Source organism: Abrus precatorius, unplaced genomic scaffold, assembly GCF_003935025.1.
Source record: "Abrus precatorius isolate BTA unplaced genomic scaffold, Abrus_2018 Scaffold3, whole genome shotgun sequence".
Taxonomy (NCBI): Eukaryota; Viridiplantae; Streptophyta; class Magnoliopsida; order Fabales; family Fabaceae; genus Abrus; species Abrus precatorius.
Genome location: NW_020874373.1, coordinates 29,029,802 through 29,048,127, shown reverse-complemented (window position 1 = coordinate 29,048,127; position 18,326 = coordinate 29,029,802). Strand labels below are relative to the sequence as shown.

The 18,326-nt window shown below is 30.8% G+C and overlaps 1 protein-coding gene across 5 annotated transcripts; it reads left to right on the top strand.

Moving 5' to 3' along the window:
* Positions 1–632: 632 nt before the first annotated feature.
* LOC113861845 (GDSL esterase/lipase CPRD49-like) lies at positions 633–3,870 on the top strand. Of its 5 annotated transcripts, none has more exons than XM_027494910.1 (6): positions 633–884; positions 1,979–2,056; positions 2,458–2,598; positions 2,755–2,828; positions 3,212–3,373; positions 3,459–3,870. In XM_027494910.1, the coding sequence occupies exons 1-6, from the start codon at positions 774–776 to the stop codon at positions 3,670–3,672; spliced, it is 780 nt and encodes a 259-aa protein (XP_027350711.1). In that variant the 5' UTR covers positions 633–773; the 3' UTR covers positions 3,673–3,870. The 5 variants fall into 5 exon arrangements, with proteins under 5 accessions (XP_027350711.1, XP_027350713.1, XP_027350712.1 ...); XM_027494912.1 differs by having other exon boundaries at positions 2,767–2,828; positions 3,224–3,373; positions 3,459–3,847; XM_027494911.1 differs by having other exon boundaries at positions 690–884; positions 3,224–3,373; positions 3,459–3,847.
* Positions 3,871–18,326: the final 14,456 nt, after the last annotated feature.

The following is an 18,326-nucleotide window of genomic DNA, read 5'->3' as shown; positions in this document are numbered from 1 at the left end:
TATATTGATTAAGTTAAAAATTTAAATTTTTAAACGATATATTATTTATAAGTTAGTTTTTCGTACTTAAATAATAAATTTTTTAAATATTTATAAGAATCTTACCATTAAAATATATCAGTGTTGATACATTCATATATTTTTTCAATGAATAAACTCAATTTTTTTGTAAAAATATTAATTTCTTTTTTATTACAATTTATTAAAAACGGAGAATGTAGTATTTATAAACTTGGTAATTAAAAAATATCAATGATAATTTTTTTTTAAAAATGCCACTCACAATTTTTTAGTGTATTAATTTTTTTTATATTTAAAACCTTGAAAAGTCGCTGATTAAGGTTTTAGTTGCTAGAAATTATTTTTTTTAAATCTTATCAATGATAATTTTTCATAATAAAAAGTTTTTTTTTTTAAATCTTATTGACGACGATTCCTGAATATTACTAAATTTTTCAGATTAAAAAATTGTCATTGTGAATTTTCAAATTAAACCATATCCAAATTACAAGAAAAAAGAATAACGCATATTTTCATAATTTTAAAATAAAAAAAACCACATTAGAAAAAAAACCTCAAAATATCGGTGATTTCAATGTAAAACATTTGTCCCCCTTCACAAATTTATTCTTACCTTTTAATTGTTGGTAAGCCTCTCATTCTTCGGGTCCACGAGTCTATTGAAATGCTGTCTAACTCCGAGGCATTGACTGAAGAAGGAAACATGCATTGAAATCGAAGTTCAGATCTGCTTCAGTCTAAGAGAAGAAAAGATGGTCGGACCAACAAGGCCTCAGTTCGTGCTGTTTGGTTCTTCCATCGTTCAGCTCAGTTTTTCTCTCCAAGGGTGGGGAGCTATTCTTTCTCACTTGTATGCTCGTAAGGTACTTTTTTTTCTTCTTCTCACAATTTTAGTTTTCCGTGAAGCTGCAAAAGTGTGATACACATGCATTTTAACACCAAATCAAACAAGCTATAATATTGTTGAAGTAAACGTGAATGAATCCCCGGATATACACATTTGAATCCAAATACACTCAAAAGAGTATGATATAAATGAATAATAAGCGAACATTGAGTTTAAATATTTATTATTATTTGACTTGATTCTTGGGAATGCATTCACTGAGATTTTAGTGATGTGTGTCTGTGTGTCAAGTTTTAAAGTCTGAATTTTTTTGTGACTGATTTACCCTAAACATTGGGTATTTTATATTTTACAATTCTTATGAAATAATTGGCGGTGGATAAATAGCATTGTGCTTGGTTAATTTGTCCTGAACGTGACATGATTTATGCCATCTCAGATTGAATCGGGTATTCAGTTTCATTTCTCGCTTTAATTTTGATGGAGCATGAATATGTTAAATTGATCTCTTTTTATTACTGTTTGCACACATTGAGTTGGCTGATGATCGATTTGCTGTGTTGTGTCATGATTTTCCATAGGGATTGATATGCTGTTTTCTTATTTCTGGATACTAGATGAGACTATATTGAGAGTTTCGTGTTTTGGTTGAGTTTCCATGGATGAATATAAAGGGGTTGGGTTTCATTTACAAGCACTAGACTGCACGCAATGTGATTAGTTCTTATTTAGGGAAAAGAAATGTTCCATTTTCCTATAATTGGATAATATGAAGCTATGCAAGGTAATGCAGCTTGTTGTCTAGTGGAAGAAATCTTAAAATCAAAGATAAACCTAAATTTTTGTGGAATATTAGTATTTGCTGTCAGAAAATCACTGTATTGAGGACTGTTTGAGAAAGTGGTGGTCCCACTTCAGTCTCTACTGAATCATGGTATTAGAATGATAACAATTGTTTCAAAGAGACTAACATGAGAACAATGCATATAAATGCCTTATTTTTTGAAATATCAGCAATAATTAAATGAAATAATTACATTTATATATGCCTTTATGGGTGCATTATGATGGCCAATGAGTTTAACTTATCACTGCATTGGCATGACTTAGGCAGATATAGTTCTGCGAGGATACTCTGGTTGGAATTCAAGGCGTGCTCTGCAAGTTTTGGATGAAATTTTCCCCAAGGTACCGAGAATCTGAGGGTTAAATCCAATTTCCCCCTCTTTCTTCATCATGAATTTTCTCCCTTTCATCATAAATGTTATAAAATGGTAATTCGATTTGAGGGCATTGAGAAACAAATGGAATCTCAAAGAGTTAGCAATTGAATAGGTATGCTAGTGACTTGGAAGAATCTTACACATGACATCCTCAACATGTCTTACAAGTGAGCTTGGATATATTAGAAACATTATTCTTACTTACAATATTTAATGTACTAAAATGAATTACTTAATTATCAAAAGTTGTAGCTTGCCTATCTTCTCAATTTAAGATTCAGGTTCACAAATCATGAATACTTTGATTCTGGCTGTGACTGACAAATAAGGACTGGCCCTTTTCCTCTGTCATTTTCTTTAACTTAGAATGCCACTGAGCAACCATCGTTGATAATTGTGTACTTTGGTGGTAATGATTCTCTTCTTCCACATCCAAGTGGCCTTGGTCAACATGTACCTCTCCAAGAATACATTGAAAATATGAGAAAGATTGCGATCCATTTGAAGGTAAACTTTCTAGAATAACTCATTCCTGTATTGATTAATGTACAAAAGAAATCCTTCAGCCTTCATGTATTACTTGTTCACTGCTTCAAGAATTTCTATTTCTTTACTTTTTACATATGTCCTGCAAAGTTTGACACAAATCCTAATGATTGCTAGAGCCTTTCCAAGAAGACTCGCGTTATATTTCTCACTGCTCCTCCGGTCAATGAAGAACAAATTTATGGAAACAGGTTTTAACAGCAATTGAATTACTATTGATAATTATAATTTCACAAGAAGAAAAGGTGGATACTGTGACTACATAGTGAGAAATATACCTACACTCCTAGCAAACTGGCACATAGAGGCCATGAACTGTAGATTTGGTTTAAATAAATAAAATCTGTACCCAAAAGTTTGTGATATTTTGTTCTTCAGAATTGAGCTTAAGTTTGATTAATATAGTGTGACTGATATCTAAAAGTTGGACATCTTCAGCTTGAAACAAACAGAGTTGAATTTATTTATTCTAGCTATAGTTTAGGGGATGACTAGTTGTTTCCCTTGAACCTTTAACATTCCTTTTTCCTATTTTTTTAATGTATATTTAAGTAGCTGATGAATAAATTTTTAGACTTTTAACCAGGGTTCTACCAGGGCAACGATTAAGAACAAACGAATCCTGTCGAATATATTCAGAAGCATGCTTGGAGCTGTGCCGCGAGATGGATATCAAGGCAATTGATCTGTGGTCTGCAATCCAGAAAAGGGATGGCTGGAGAGATGTATGCTTTACGTAAGTATGCGCATTCATAGTCATATGCTCAACTGAGAAGGTTCAAATCTGCATTTCCTTCATTTGGTTGAGTGGTGTTTGATAGGGATGGAATCCATCTGACGTCTGAGGGGAGCAAGATAGTGGTAAAAGAGATATTGAAGGTCCTCAAAGAAGCAGAATGGGAACCTAGCCTGTACTGGAAGTTAATGCCAACTGAATATGGAGAAGATTCACCTTATGATCCACTTGGCCCGGATGGAAAGACAACTATAAATGTCTCCAACTCGACCTTCCTGGAAACTAATGAATGGGACTAGATTTATGTGTATTTGAAAACTATGGACATGCCCCCAATTATTTGAATCCTTAGGTAACTATCACAAAATAACAGGAATTTGGAGGCGTGCCTAAAGAAAAATATGGTGCTCTTTAGTTCATATATCTGTATCACTTCTCACTGGTTTTTCACTATGCGAGTCATATGAACTAGTTACTATAATTGCATTTTGATTGAGTCAATTTCCTAGTAGGTTTCACCATTTTATGGTTTTGTCTATAACTAACGTTATGTGGCGCTGCGCAATAAACAGGGAAATCAACGGTGTTCCATGTTGATAGAATAATATGGTTTGGTAGAGGCTTTATTGTAACAGAACTGACATGGTGCAAAGGCGTTATGCGATTTGGGTAACGATTATATTTCGTAACAAAATGTGTCTGTCACATTAAAATTAATACATTTAGACAATTAATTATTATAAGCACCAAACAAGTTATGATTATGTGAGTGGTTGACCTTTTATAAGAGAAACGGAAAAGCTAGGAATAGTAAAGAAAAATGTCAAATTATTTCTGGTCAAAAACCTCTTCAAATTTGTTCGATGAAGTTCAAACCTGGTCCTAATTCTAAATGGGTTTTGTTAAAAACTTATGATATCTTCAGGGCTGCATTTTAAGCCTGATCCGGAAAAGTTACTTTGATCATAGGCATAACTCAGCTATAATTTTGTGGAGTTGGGGGAGGGGAAAGGGGACGTGGTAATTGTTAAGAACCAGAATTCGAGTTCAGTCATCTTGCATATAACCTATTCTCTCTCACCACTTGAGGTTGTGAGGTGAGAGTGTATATACTGTTCCTATGTATTAGTGATCCTATTACTGGGCTGAGTTAAAAAGTAAGGTCACAAAGCAGCTTTGAAAATCAAGTCTAAATGGGTTAACCGCCTTAGATCAAAGTCCAATTTCCCATTTTTTCAATTTTCTTTCATTTACTGGCTAAAGTAATGTTACCCAGCCAAAAGATAATACTTAGAATCGTGATTGGTTGCAGTTAAAATTCAATTAGACTTGTTGAATGAGATAAAACAATTACCCATCAGATTTAACAAATGCAAGATCCTTCACTTAAAAGTTTTAGCAAATAAATTGTTAGTAGTATGGCCTTTTTCTTACATGATGTCCTTACTCTTTTTGTTGAATATGGAATAATTCTACACCAGCTTATTGACATGTGCCTATATTCCATACTTCTTTTTATATTTTGTCCTCATAAGAAAACGTAATACTAGACCAACAAGTGATAATATGGTTGTTTTACTTTTGTATCGTTTCTTTTTTTTATTTATTTAAATATAATAATAATAATAATAATAATAATAATAAAATATGACCAAAATTTATGAACCTTCTTTTACAATAATGAGGGCCAACAATCTTTGTCTTTTTGGGTCCTAGAAATTAAACCTGACTATTTATTCATGTCCACCACTTGAACTGTTAGATGGGGGATAAATTCCAAAAACCCTATCTTTCAACCTTTTGTCATTTATTTAAATTTTTAATTATATGTTTAATCTATCATTTTACAATTTTGATTGTAATTTTCTTAACAAATAATTAAGTCTCTTGATTTCTAAAATTAGGAAAAATTATTTTTATAAATTTTTTGTTCATCTTAAAATCCTTATTCTCTACTCAAATTCTTGACAATTTTTTTTTGCTGGCACCAATTCTTGACAAATTAAATCAACTAATTCTTTTAATTTTTTTTTTCAAAATTTACTGAAGAATCAAATTTTACCCAAAATCTTAATTCTTGCATTTTCCCTCTTCATCCTAATCTCATATCCTGTAAAATTCTGTAAACTTTATCATTTTTTTAACTGTTTTTTAAAACTATTTCATATTTCAAATTCATTACAAACTTCCAAAAGTTTAGATATATTAATAGTATAACTGAATTTGCTTAATTTTAAAAAAAAATATCAACTTAATTGGATAAAAAATTGAAAAGACTAAAATTATAAACGATCCAAATTAAATGAACTAAAAATGCAATTAAACTTATTTTTTTCAATACCAATTCTATTTATGCAATTTGGAATAATCATATGGTTGATTTTCTTCTCCCTTAAATTTTACTATTTTACCTTAAATAAGAGAGTTCATTGTAATCTCCATTAAGTTTTTCTCTTTTTCTTTCTTTAGTTTGTTATTAAAGATGACAAAGTGAATTCAGCTCAACAAGACAACCCTTATAATTTAACAAAAATACTTATAATTTAACAAAACTAATTAATGAAGTTGGAGGTTTTACATTCGTTAGACTGCTAAGCCCGTCGTCAAAATGTGAATTGAATAGACTAGCCCATTGAGCCTACTTTTAAATTTTTAAAAATATAATATAATTATTTATTAATTAAATATTAAATTTTATAAATATAAAAATACTTTTTAAATTTTTCCTTTGGCTTGTTAGATTAGCTTGTCCACCTTTAAACAGGTCAAGCTAAAATATCTTAGTATATTTTAAAAAAATAAAACGGATTGACCTATTTTATAGTGAACTTTTCACAGGACAAGCAAACTTTTTCAACAACTCATTTCCTTGTCAATGGTCATCTAGTTTCATCATAAATATTCAACTAAAACTTTTGGTCAAAAGTTCACAAAAAATAAGTTTTAGTTTTAAGAGTGAAAAACTTTTCTCATCTAGAATTAAAATATTATTAATGTTAAAATATAAAATGAAATGCTTTGTCACCCCAAATCGATTAATTATTGTATAGTAACTACATTAATTTATTTAATTGAACACGTTGCATTCTTTATTTTACTTTTATTATAAAAAGAATTTGTATTAAAATATATATTTTAAATTATAATATTTATGTAAAACTTTTTAAAATGTAAATTTCAAAAAAAAATTCTTTTAAATTATAAATAATATTTCTAGTATAGTAATATTAATAGCATATTTCTTTTGATGAAAAGAAAAATATAATTATCCATATGAATGAGACAACCATAATAATACAGAGAATTAACTTAGTGACAAAAAAAAGTTCAGAAAAAGAAAAGGAGGCTCCACATATGAACGAGACAACCATAATAATACAGAGAATTAACTTAGTGACAAAAAAAAGTTCAGAAAAAGAAAAGAAGACTCCACATAACTCTCATCTTCACTCCTTACTATTTCCATGCTTTAAATATCATTTCTAGCCCCATACAACTTGGAATTATTTATGTATGAGCTCCACATCCTCTCAAGTTATTTATGCTTCATCAAGGCTTTCTCAATGTTTCAGAATTTGTGGTGCCTATTGTGAACCATGAAGAATAATCCTATGTTGTAGCTGAGACAAAGGAGATATCATTGGTCCTAGCTCACTGGTAGTCAATGGCACATAAATCTAATCATACTCTCCCTTACAAGGCTTTAGTTGGGATACATGAAAGACAGGGCAAATCTTAGTTGCTGAAGGTAATAACAACTTGGAATCAACTTTGCCAACCTTTTAAATAACTGAAAAAAGGCCAAAATATTTTAAACCAAGTTTATGATTCTTACGCAAAGCCACTAAATTTTGTCTATAAGGTTGAAGCTTCACTAAGACCTAAGCTCCTAAGTGGAACTCCATATGTTTGCATTTAAGATTTACATCTTCATATTTGCTTGAGCTTGGTGTAAATTTAACTTTAGTTGAGTCAATATTAAAATCACATTGTTACAGTAACTCTTGCAGGAAAGGAGGATCAATATCATGCCATGAATATTTGGATAATAAGGGAGGGTCCCTGCCATAAACAACCTTGAAGGAGGTCATTTCATACTAGTATGAAAGGACATATTATACCAATACTCCGTCCATGGAAACCAAAAGTAAAGTACCACAAATACATTTTCAAGCATTTGTTGACAACTTTGGATTGACCATCCAATTGTGGATGATGAGCAAAACTTACTGTCAATGTAATGCCACTTTGTTTGAATAAATGCTACCACAATTGGCTAATTAAAACCTTGTCCCAATTTGACATAAGTGATTTAGGAAAGCCATGTAACTTTATAATGTGTTGGAGGAACAACTCAGCAACATATTTACTCAAATAACTAGTCTTTAAATGAGCAAAATGGTCATATTTTGAAAGTCTATCTACGACAACTATGAAAACTATGAACCTATAAGAAGGAGGCAAACTAGTGATGAAATCTATTGCTACATCTTCCTATATTTGAACTAGAATAGATAACGGTTGAAGCAATTCTAATAGCAAAGTAGTAGTAGTCTTTGCTTGTTGACAAAGCAAATAGATGTGAACATAACTTCTAATAACTTTCTACAAATCAGGCCAAAACAATTAAGCGACAATGCGAGCTAATGTCTAGGCCACACCTAAATAACCACCTGGAGGAGAACTATGATATTCTTGCAAAAGTTGAGGAATTAGAGAGTAATTATGAGGAATGACCAAGCGGTCTTTCCAATATAACAACCTATCTTGAGATAAATAGTGTGGAATCAAAGGTGAACCAAGCATACACTGATACAAAATTTCAAAAAGTTGTAAATCTACAATAATTGCGCCTTTTACTTTAGAAATGATTTCACAAGTTGGTTGGGACGAAGCCATCATAAAAGAGCTGGACAAACCATCAGCAGCAAGATTTCTTTTGTCAGACTTATATTCAATTGTAAAGTTATAGTCAATAAACTTATGTAATCAAGCTTGTTCCAATGTTTGTAATGATTGAGCAAAGAGACTCTACTGACCAGTTCAAAATATAAACATATGAACCTAATAGGTAAAGCCTAAACTTAGCAATAGCTTCATTTATGGAAAAAAATTCTTGCACACATGCAAACTATCTTTGAAATTGTGAAACTAATTTCTTCAAGAAGAAAGTTATGAGATGGTGACATTGGTTAAGGATAACACCTATACTGATACCAGAAGCATTTGTTTCCAAGACAAAGGGTTGAGAAAAATTTGGTAAGGCCAAAATCAAGCAGTAACAATAGTTTGCTGTAAAGCCTCAAAAGCCATAGTAGCTTGAGTATCCTAAGCAAAACTAGATTTCTTTAACAAATTTGTTAAAGGAGTTGCAATGTGTGCACATCCATTAATAATCTCTCTATAATAACCTGTGAGTACAAGAAATCCTCTTAGTTGCTTAGCTAAATTTGGAATAGGCCAGACTAAAATAGCTTGCACCTTGGATTTATCCATAATGACACCTTGCCCACTAACCATGTCACCCAAATATTCAATCTTTGTAAGTCCAAATGAGCATTTTTGAGAACTTAACAAATAAAGAGAGTTGTTGTCAGATATGCAAAACAATCTCCAAATGAAAAATGAAAAGACCAAGATGGACTATAAACTAAAATGTCATTAAAAAAATAAAATTAAATTGATTTTCATAACAACACTTTAAAGACATCATTCATCAACATTTGATAAGTGGTTGGGGCGTTTGTAAGTTAAAATTGCATTACAAGCCATTCTTAGTGGCCTTGATGAGTTCTAAATGCAGTCTTGTGGCAGTATTGCTATCTACCAACATCTAATGATAATTAGACTGTAAATCTAGTTTTGAGAAATGTTAGGGACTCCCATAGTTCATCTAATAACTCATCAATTGTGGGTATCACAAAGCTATACTTGATAGCAATATAATTTAAAGCTCTATAATTTATACAAAATTGCCACATGCCATCTTTCTTCTTGACCAATATGATAGGAGATGAAAATGGGCTATTACTTGAGATAATAATGTCACCATCTAACATATCTTACACCATTTTCTCAATATGTTCTTTTCACTTATGCAAATAGTGGTAAGGTCTTACTTTAACTGCTGAATTGCCAGGTAATAAGGGAATTATGTGATCATGAAAATATTGAGGTCGTAAACCTATAGGCTGAGAAAAAATTACCCTATAAGTGTGCAGCAATAGAGTTATTTTAGGTTCAGTGTTGATAAGTGCTATGTTTTAGTAAATTTTTGCATGAATTTGAGCACCTAATAGCTTCAATGAATTGAATTTAGATTTTAATCTCCTTTCAATTAGAATAATTTAAATTTAAGTAATTTAATTAATTTTGAAATTGAGATGAAGATTCATTTTAACTCTCTTTTATTAAATTTTTTTATTCATAGAAATTTAATAAGGATGAAGACATAGGACAAATGCGTGTATCAGACTTGGTTTTTGCCTTGTTTTTGCTGAAGTGAGAATCTCGCTTGAGCGAGAGTGTCTTCATTCTATTTTTAAAGAAAGAAGAATCAAAATGAAAAGCAGAATTTGTGGAGCAGGAAAGAAAAGAGAGATGATAAGAAGACTAGGGCATACCCTAAAGAGATTAGGGAACCTTTCTTTATCCTTTTTCTCTTGTTGTAATGGACGTCATGAGCAAGTAAACCCTGTTTGGGATTGGTTGTAATCTTCTACTTTGAAATATTTTGATAACTTTTATATATAGTTATTCATTTCTATAAATATTGGTAGTTTCATTTTATTCTTAATACTTGATTCTATTTTACGTAATAGTATTTTGATTTAGGATCCAATGTTTAGTTGAAAAACAAACTTTAGAACTGAATTGAATAAAATTCACTCAGTGTATTATGATATTAGGAATAAGTTTTAATATATTAATTGCTCTTTAACTCTTACTTTTAATGCTAGAAGATTCATTGAATATTTGAGGAATCATTATTAATTGAATACTCTTAGAAACCTTGTATTTGAGGAATCAATATAAGAAAACATTAAGAAAGAGTATATACATTAATAGATTAATTTCTAAATATTTATGCATCAATTTATGCATCAAAATATGGAAGAGGAAAAATGGTAAAATTCAATCCTAGCTTAGATTATAATATTTTTACATTTTAGCCAATTTTAATCTTTGAATTTTTTTAATTTCTCACTTATGAACAACTTGTGCAAACATTAACATATTTTTTTGTTAAAAAAATTAATTAGGATAATAGGAACTAAGAATATATCTACCAATCTCTATGCACACGACAAACTTTACTCATTTACTAAAAATAAAAGCTTGGTATGCTTGCCAAAATTCTAACACATGTCATGTGGTAAGTCTATCCACTGATCTTGAGGATTTTATGAAGAGTGGAATTGTAATGTAAACAGCTCAACAGTTGCATTATATGTTGCATGTGTCGCATATGATAGAACTAAGCTTGAGTAGAAAGTATTGGTTGTAAAACTTCAAGGCAATGGCACTGTAATATGTAATATGGGGACCCAAGGTGGCAAATCGAGTTGCACCTAACACCAAATCTACACCTGAAACTAGTAAAAGGTACAAAAGTAACACTAAGGTATGCCCTTGAATTTGAACTTGCAATTCTTTAATGATACCACGGTTGTTAAAGCATTTCCATTTTCTACTAAGACCTAAAAACTAGGAACATGCTCCACTGGAATCTTTAAGCAATGAGTTATCCTTAGTTGTAAAAAATTATCAAAGCTACCATTTTCTATTAAGGTCTAGAAATACTGATTACTATGAAGCTCTATTTTGCAACTAATTTAAGCCTAAAATGCCCAAAAGTCCAATTGTGAGCTTCTTATGCTAAACTGCACAATATATATATATATATATATATATATATATATGAATTAGTGCAAAAATTCAAATAAAATAAATGTCAAACATAAATATATGATTTATAAAAATGGGCCAAAATATAGAGTAATCACTAGGTAATTGCATCTCAATGGGAGATATTTCTTTTATTGGATTTTTTTTTTTATTGTAAGGCAGGTTGGTGGTTCGGAGCAGAGAAAGGAGCTGTGTGACAATTTGTTGCAATGGAATGGAATTATGGGAATTGGAAGTATAGGTTTGATTTTGGTATGTGGGGATAAATGTTTTGGAAGGTGCAGTATACTTGTACTCAAAAAGCTTAACCAGAGAACTTGCCTTAAGTAGTGAGTTAAGACTTTGAGCAATCACTTCACGTCTAATATATATTCTCAAGCCACTCATGAAACAATCTAATAATGCCTCAGAACTAACACCATTAACATGGTTAGCAAGAGCAGTAAATTCAATATAATAATCATGCACAGAACTAGATTGAGACAATTTAAACAAAGTGAACCAAAAGCACTTATAGAGCGAAGGATCAAATTCTAATTTCAACAATCTAGTAAAACTTTACATGAGTGAATAGGTTGTTTCTACTTATGACACCCTCTTTTTCATTTATTTATTAATTAGTAAATTGGTTGATATTAGATAATATTAGAATGTGTTTTAGAAGTGATTTATGGGTGTTTGGTAGAAGTTTGGTGCAGAGGATTTCACTCAGGTGAGCTAAGTCTCGCTCAAGCAAGACTGAGCGCCTAAAACCACAAATTTTTGGGCATTCTTGTTCAAGCGAGAATATGATAAAATCAACCCAACTGTCCTTTCACCCAAACAATAGTGATTTCGCTCAAGCAAGCTGAGATCTCGTTCAGGCGAGATGAGTTCCTTAGACGAGGACTCAGAAGAAAAGTGTTCAACTCTCTATACATTATCTCGCTCAAGTGAAAATGACTCTCGCTCAAGCGAGAATAGCAGAAAAAGCTTTGGTGAACTAGTGTATAGTATTCTCGCTCAAACGAGAATTGTCTCGCTCAAGCGAGAGCGCACGAGAATTGAGAGGTATTTAAGGGATTCCAACATAGAAACTTGCATTACAATCCAAAAAATACTTCCTAACTCTTATTCTCTAAATTCTCTCTTCTCTCCTCTAGAGAAAAGTCTCTGAACTCTGAACTTACTCATAATCCAAGTCTAAATCTCAACTATATAGAATCGTTGGTGAGTATCTCAGAGTTTGGCTATTCGTTTTCACATCTATTTTCTCTGTTTTCTCTCTTCTCAAAGATTATTTTTCTCTATAATATGTAGGAAGATCTTAACTTATTGGACCATATTTTCTACTAACTCCATCACTAAACTTGTCTACTGAGGTAAGGAGAGCTTTGTCTCATTATTGAAAACTTGATATGTTTGTATTCAGAAAAATGTTGTGGTGTGATATATGATTTTGAATGTATGTTAGATTAAAATATTTTTTCTGTGTTTTGATGAGCTAAATAACATATGTTTTAAGTATCTATGTATGTATGTTGTGGAATGAGTCTGGAGCTGACCAACTTTCGGTAATGAATGATTGGTATGTGATATAGTTAATGAACTTGAATAAAATAGAAAGAAGAAAGAATGAACAAAATGTTAACGTGAAAGCATCAAATTAGATTATGATGAGAAATACAAAAAGAGAAATGGAATGAGAAAGGAAATATAATAAGGACAAGTGTGGATAATTCTGAGATACATTAAGAGTGTTAAAGATGGTGGCAATTCTAGGAATATTGGGAAAATGAGGGTGGCTGATGTTCTTCTTGAATTGCGCATAACAAATGAGAACAAGAGCACCACAGGCCTCATACTCATTTTCTGACCTAAACTCCTAATCATGCTTTTGCTAAAAGGGGTCAGGTTGGCACACGTTATATCTGTGTAACTACGACTATCCAGCAACTATCTATGCTAAGAAAGGCCTCAAGGGATCTCAGGGGTAGTGAAATTTAAAATGAGAAATCCAAGGAATAGTAGAAAAGAAATATGATAAAGTTGAATATTTGATAACTATTGTATGCATATAAACATGAATTGTATTTTATGATTGATGAATATATCATCCTTGTTTGTATTGCTTGATTTATTGTAAATTCATATTTGGTAATGAGAAGATAGGCTCATCCTTACAACACCTTTCAGGGAATAAAGATGGTGGATCCCTAAAGACTCGTTAGTTTTTTTAAGCTTTTTATTAGTAGTGGATTAGATCATATATCTAGAGAATGACAACGGTTATGCCATTGTAATTTTATTACACATAGTAATGATGACTCAAATGTTATATTTACTTTAGAAAAAATATTAGAATATGATGTACTCTCACCACTCTTGCTTTTGCCTTTGGGACTCTCTCTCCCTTATATAGCACCTTGTCACTTTGATTACTACTGTTAACCACACAATTAATTCCCTAATTATCACTGTCATAACCACGGGTTAGTTTCAGCTAAATGCTGGCCATGACGCAAGACACTCACCAATTGATTAAGGTACAAACCAATATATATATCAAGGATTGGTCAGACCGTTAAACGCATGAAATTATGTATATACTTTTCTGGGTCATGACTAGCATGGAAGATCAAGTCATTTCATCGCAAAGCGAATCATGGGTACTGAATTGGTAGCTGATACAGGTGACCTTAGTGAAAACGAAAACGTATCCCTAGAAGAATTAACAGAGATAGAGGGATGATTTGGGGATGATGACTAGAATTGTCTTCAATTTTTTGGATGTGGATATATTGTTCATTAGAACTTATTATTTTGTAAATGGTATTGATAAGTCCTAATGCATTTTGAAAATTATACTTTGTAAATATTAAACTCTTATACATTAATGAAAGTAATGCTCTTAAATGTTACTTCAGCCTTTTACTTAAATTTATTTACTTCTGATTGCTCTATTATTGAAAAGTTTTATAATCCTAAGTAATTTAAATGAAAGTTTTATATTTTTACATTTTACATTCTAAATACGAATTTAATTTAATTTTCTCCTTTAATACAAATTTATTTCCTCAAAGTGTATAAATAAATAAGAATATTACACTGCTTATAATTTGAAACCAACGACCACATCCTTTTGAAGATAAATTGCCACAATCGTCACCCGTTGCTTATTCAGAGTATTATAGTAAGAAAAAAAAAATTGCTTTGCTTTGAAAATCCAGTTTAAGACATTAGAACTGTCAAACTTATGAAAATCAATCTTAATGTTCCTTACGTGAAATGGTTGTAAATGCGATCTTGACCTCGCACCAACAGTGGGAACCTCTTTCCTGAGCATTTTTGACGCGAAATCGATATGCTAAAAATTTTGGCCATATTCTACATCATGCTTAGCCAGCATCTCCATAATACACTTCACATTAGCTGACAAATCCTTCAAGCATGTATTCTCAGTCATGGTGGACAATGAAAACACCAAATTGTAAAGAATCACCAACATAACAATTCAATAATGAAGGAAAACAGTGTTTCAGTATGATAGTATATATGTATAGTATTATTAATAGTGTATTTATTTTAATAAAAAAGAAGTATAGCTATCCTTATAAACGAGACAACCATAACAATAAACAAAAAAAATTAAAGAAAAGAAGGCTCACGTAACTCCCGTCCTCACTCCTCACTGTTTCCATACCTTAAAGTATCATTTTCATCCCCATACAAAATCATGCAACTTAACTTAGTCAGTGCTTATGTCTTTCGCCCATGCTCCATTTGAATTCATAACATAAGAATAAGAATAAGAACCTACAAAGAGAATAATTCATTTCTAACTTAGGTAAAATTGTCCCATCACTCAACAGTGATCTCAAAACCTTTCATTTCAGCCTTCTACACCCCAGTTTTCATGTCCAACATGCTTTTCTCCATTGTCCATTCCCCTACCTCATTTCTATAGTACTTTTCACCTTCTATAATATAACATACAAAGTTTTTATTAAAATTTGTAAACAACGCAATCTTTAAAAAGTTAAAATAATTGTCCAATAAATTATTAATTTTTAAATGTTGTTTTTTTTTTCAAAGTGTTTTGTTAGCATTTTTAAATTTCTATTCTCCTACCTAGTTATTTTTCTAAAGCTTTAGATTATAACCCTCGATCTCCTAATACATCTTTGGAGCCGTTTCTCAAACCATCCCTTCCACTTTTAATTTCCATATATGTTACCAAAGTCCTTCCCCGGTGTTGAACTTCTTTTAAACTACCATAATTTCCCCGCACCAACTCTACTTACCTACACTTCAATATTTTTTATTCCCAATCCTGCTTCTTCTGGCCCACAAATGCTAAAAGTCCTTTTGCAATTTGATGATAAATCTAACAACAGATTCAATATTTTAAGAGAGAGAGAGAGAGAGAGGGAGAGAGAATATAAGGGCATGGAGGATAACGTTGAGTTGACGATGCACACTCTAACATCCAAGAATAAATGCTTCACAATTTGGCAAGCATGTTTTTAGAATAGGATTGCATGTTGAGATTTTTCTTGGATTTAACCCCAATTAGTAAATGATGCTACCCACTTTGCAATTTAATATTTATGATGTGTGAAGGGAAAGAAATGCGAAGAAGATTGATCAACTATGGGATGTTATTTTGCTGAAGAATATTTTTATTTTCTTTTGGATTTATGCGTCATTCTTATTCTTTCAAGATACAACTGTTCAATAGCATCACCAAGATGCTTCGCATTCTTGAGCTCTACCTCGCTCTCATCTTCCTCTCATGGATCCTCAATTCTTCACAATATGGTGGTTCACTGTGTAGCCATATGATTAATTTTTTGTTGGAGGTCTCACACTATCTTTTTTTCCTTTCCTGAATAGCATTCTTTCATCTCATGGATCCTTATATTCCCTTAGGTCAAAGTTGTTTAGTACTTCATTGTAAACACATGTTTCTTCTAATGAAATATTAATTAAAAAATTGGCTTACACTTACAAATTCCACAAACTTATCATCAATGGTAAAAATTAATGGTCCATCCATGGACACAAAATTAAGTTATCATTATGTTAAACAACAGCGACATCTATGCCTCCAGTTATCACAATTCTCGCTTCACATTGTGTGTATTCCTTCTCTCTTTCCCCCTTTTTTTCTTCTCCTTTCTCGGTTTATCATTGGCATGCAAATGTATAAAATGCTTTTTACACACAAGTTGGAATTAATTAAATGGTTAATTTGCTTTCTGTCGGGTTCCTTAAGATAATTCCAACAGTAAAATATATATGCTTCTGTATTTTAATGCCCTCGTGGACCAGATGGTTTGGGAACAAGACATAACAACTAGCACAAAATTGTATAAATTTATTAGAATAGATAAAAATATTAATTTAATCTTATCTCATCGTATTTTAATTTATCTTCTAAAATTAGTTTATCTATTTTATTATTATATCTTAAAATTAATTATCGTATATCTTTATAATTATATTAATTAGTTAAGGTTGTAATTAACACGAATCAGAAATTAGTATTTTATATTTTAAGCACATTCTAACATATTATAATATATTTCGGTAAATGTTCATATTCTTTTATTTTTCTTTCACTTTCTATATCTAAAATATCATAATTTGAACAAAATTGTTCATATTGTAAGAAAAGGAACCAGTTGCAACAATTGACACTTTTCTCAACTTTAGTAGTAGCCAGAAAGATTACTGAAGGAGCGGTTCAAGCTGTGGAGCATGGAAGTCTGGGAGGGTAAGGAATTTTATAGCAATTCAATTTTTCAGATGAGTACAAGTGTAAATTTCTTAAAAAACATAACCCATTTTATATACCCTTCACATAGGTAATAAGTATAAAATCTGATCAACCACGCATTATTTTATTATTAAATCGGCGATTATCGATGAACGAATATGTATGGTCCACTTTTTCAAATTTTATTGAATATAATTAATTTTTAATAAAACTTTTAATTTTACATTTATTTTGTAATTATATTATCAATCACATTTTTTCTTCTTCTTCTTGTATTCTTTTTCTTTCTTCCAATCGTCCTAAACTCAAAGCACTGATGGCAATATATAATTATTCATCGTAAGGGATGCAACATATGTGGAATCCCAAGTCTTTGGTCCCATTATTGTTGCTTCATGGGAATAATTTACTTTTTTATTTTTTTATCCCATGTGATAAACTCGCATCTTATCATTTGGTCTGAAGTAATAACAAAAAGTGATCGAAGTTGATTTTTCAAAGATTTGCTTTTATGCATTATTTGATTTTTATTTTATTTTATTTTTGGCCCCTGGTCATCGATGCTCGTCATTTGTGATAATTTTTTATTACAATTTATAAATAATAATTTATGTATTATTTTTTTATTTACATCACTTTTTTACATAATTTGTTAAAATTTAAAATTATACAAAAATATATTTCAAAAATAATAAAAATGTTACTGCTAACTAAAACCAAACCAAAAAATAGAACCTGGTATTAAAAAACAGCGATATTGTTACTTACGAAAATATTATTACAAATTGAGCATGACAAGTAAGAATATACAATCATACGTGATCTGATCTATGTTAAAATAATATTTTATAGTAACAAAATATGTTTATTTTTCATATGGCATTTAAAAATATACCGAAATATGGGATTTAAAAAAAAAAAACAGAAGTATGAAGACTCGAAAATTGACAATAGCAATTTTTGGCTCAAATTCAAAGATTGGAAACAGCTAAAAATTATTTAAAAAATCGTTACAAAAGTGAGCATGAAAAGTAAGAATATATACAACGTGATCAGATATATGTAAAATAATATTTTATTGTAACTAGATAGTCTACTTTTATGTTTTCAATAAATCATCTTCATTTGTATAGTTTTCACGATTTTTGTTTATTATATTAAAAAATATTTTTAGGACAACCGTTGAATTGACCAAAAATGATATAGTTTAATGTTCTGTCGCCCTCCCTACATATAGAAGGTAAATTATTGGACATTAACCAGAGTGAGGGATGCATATTGTGG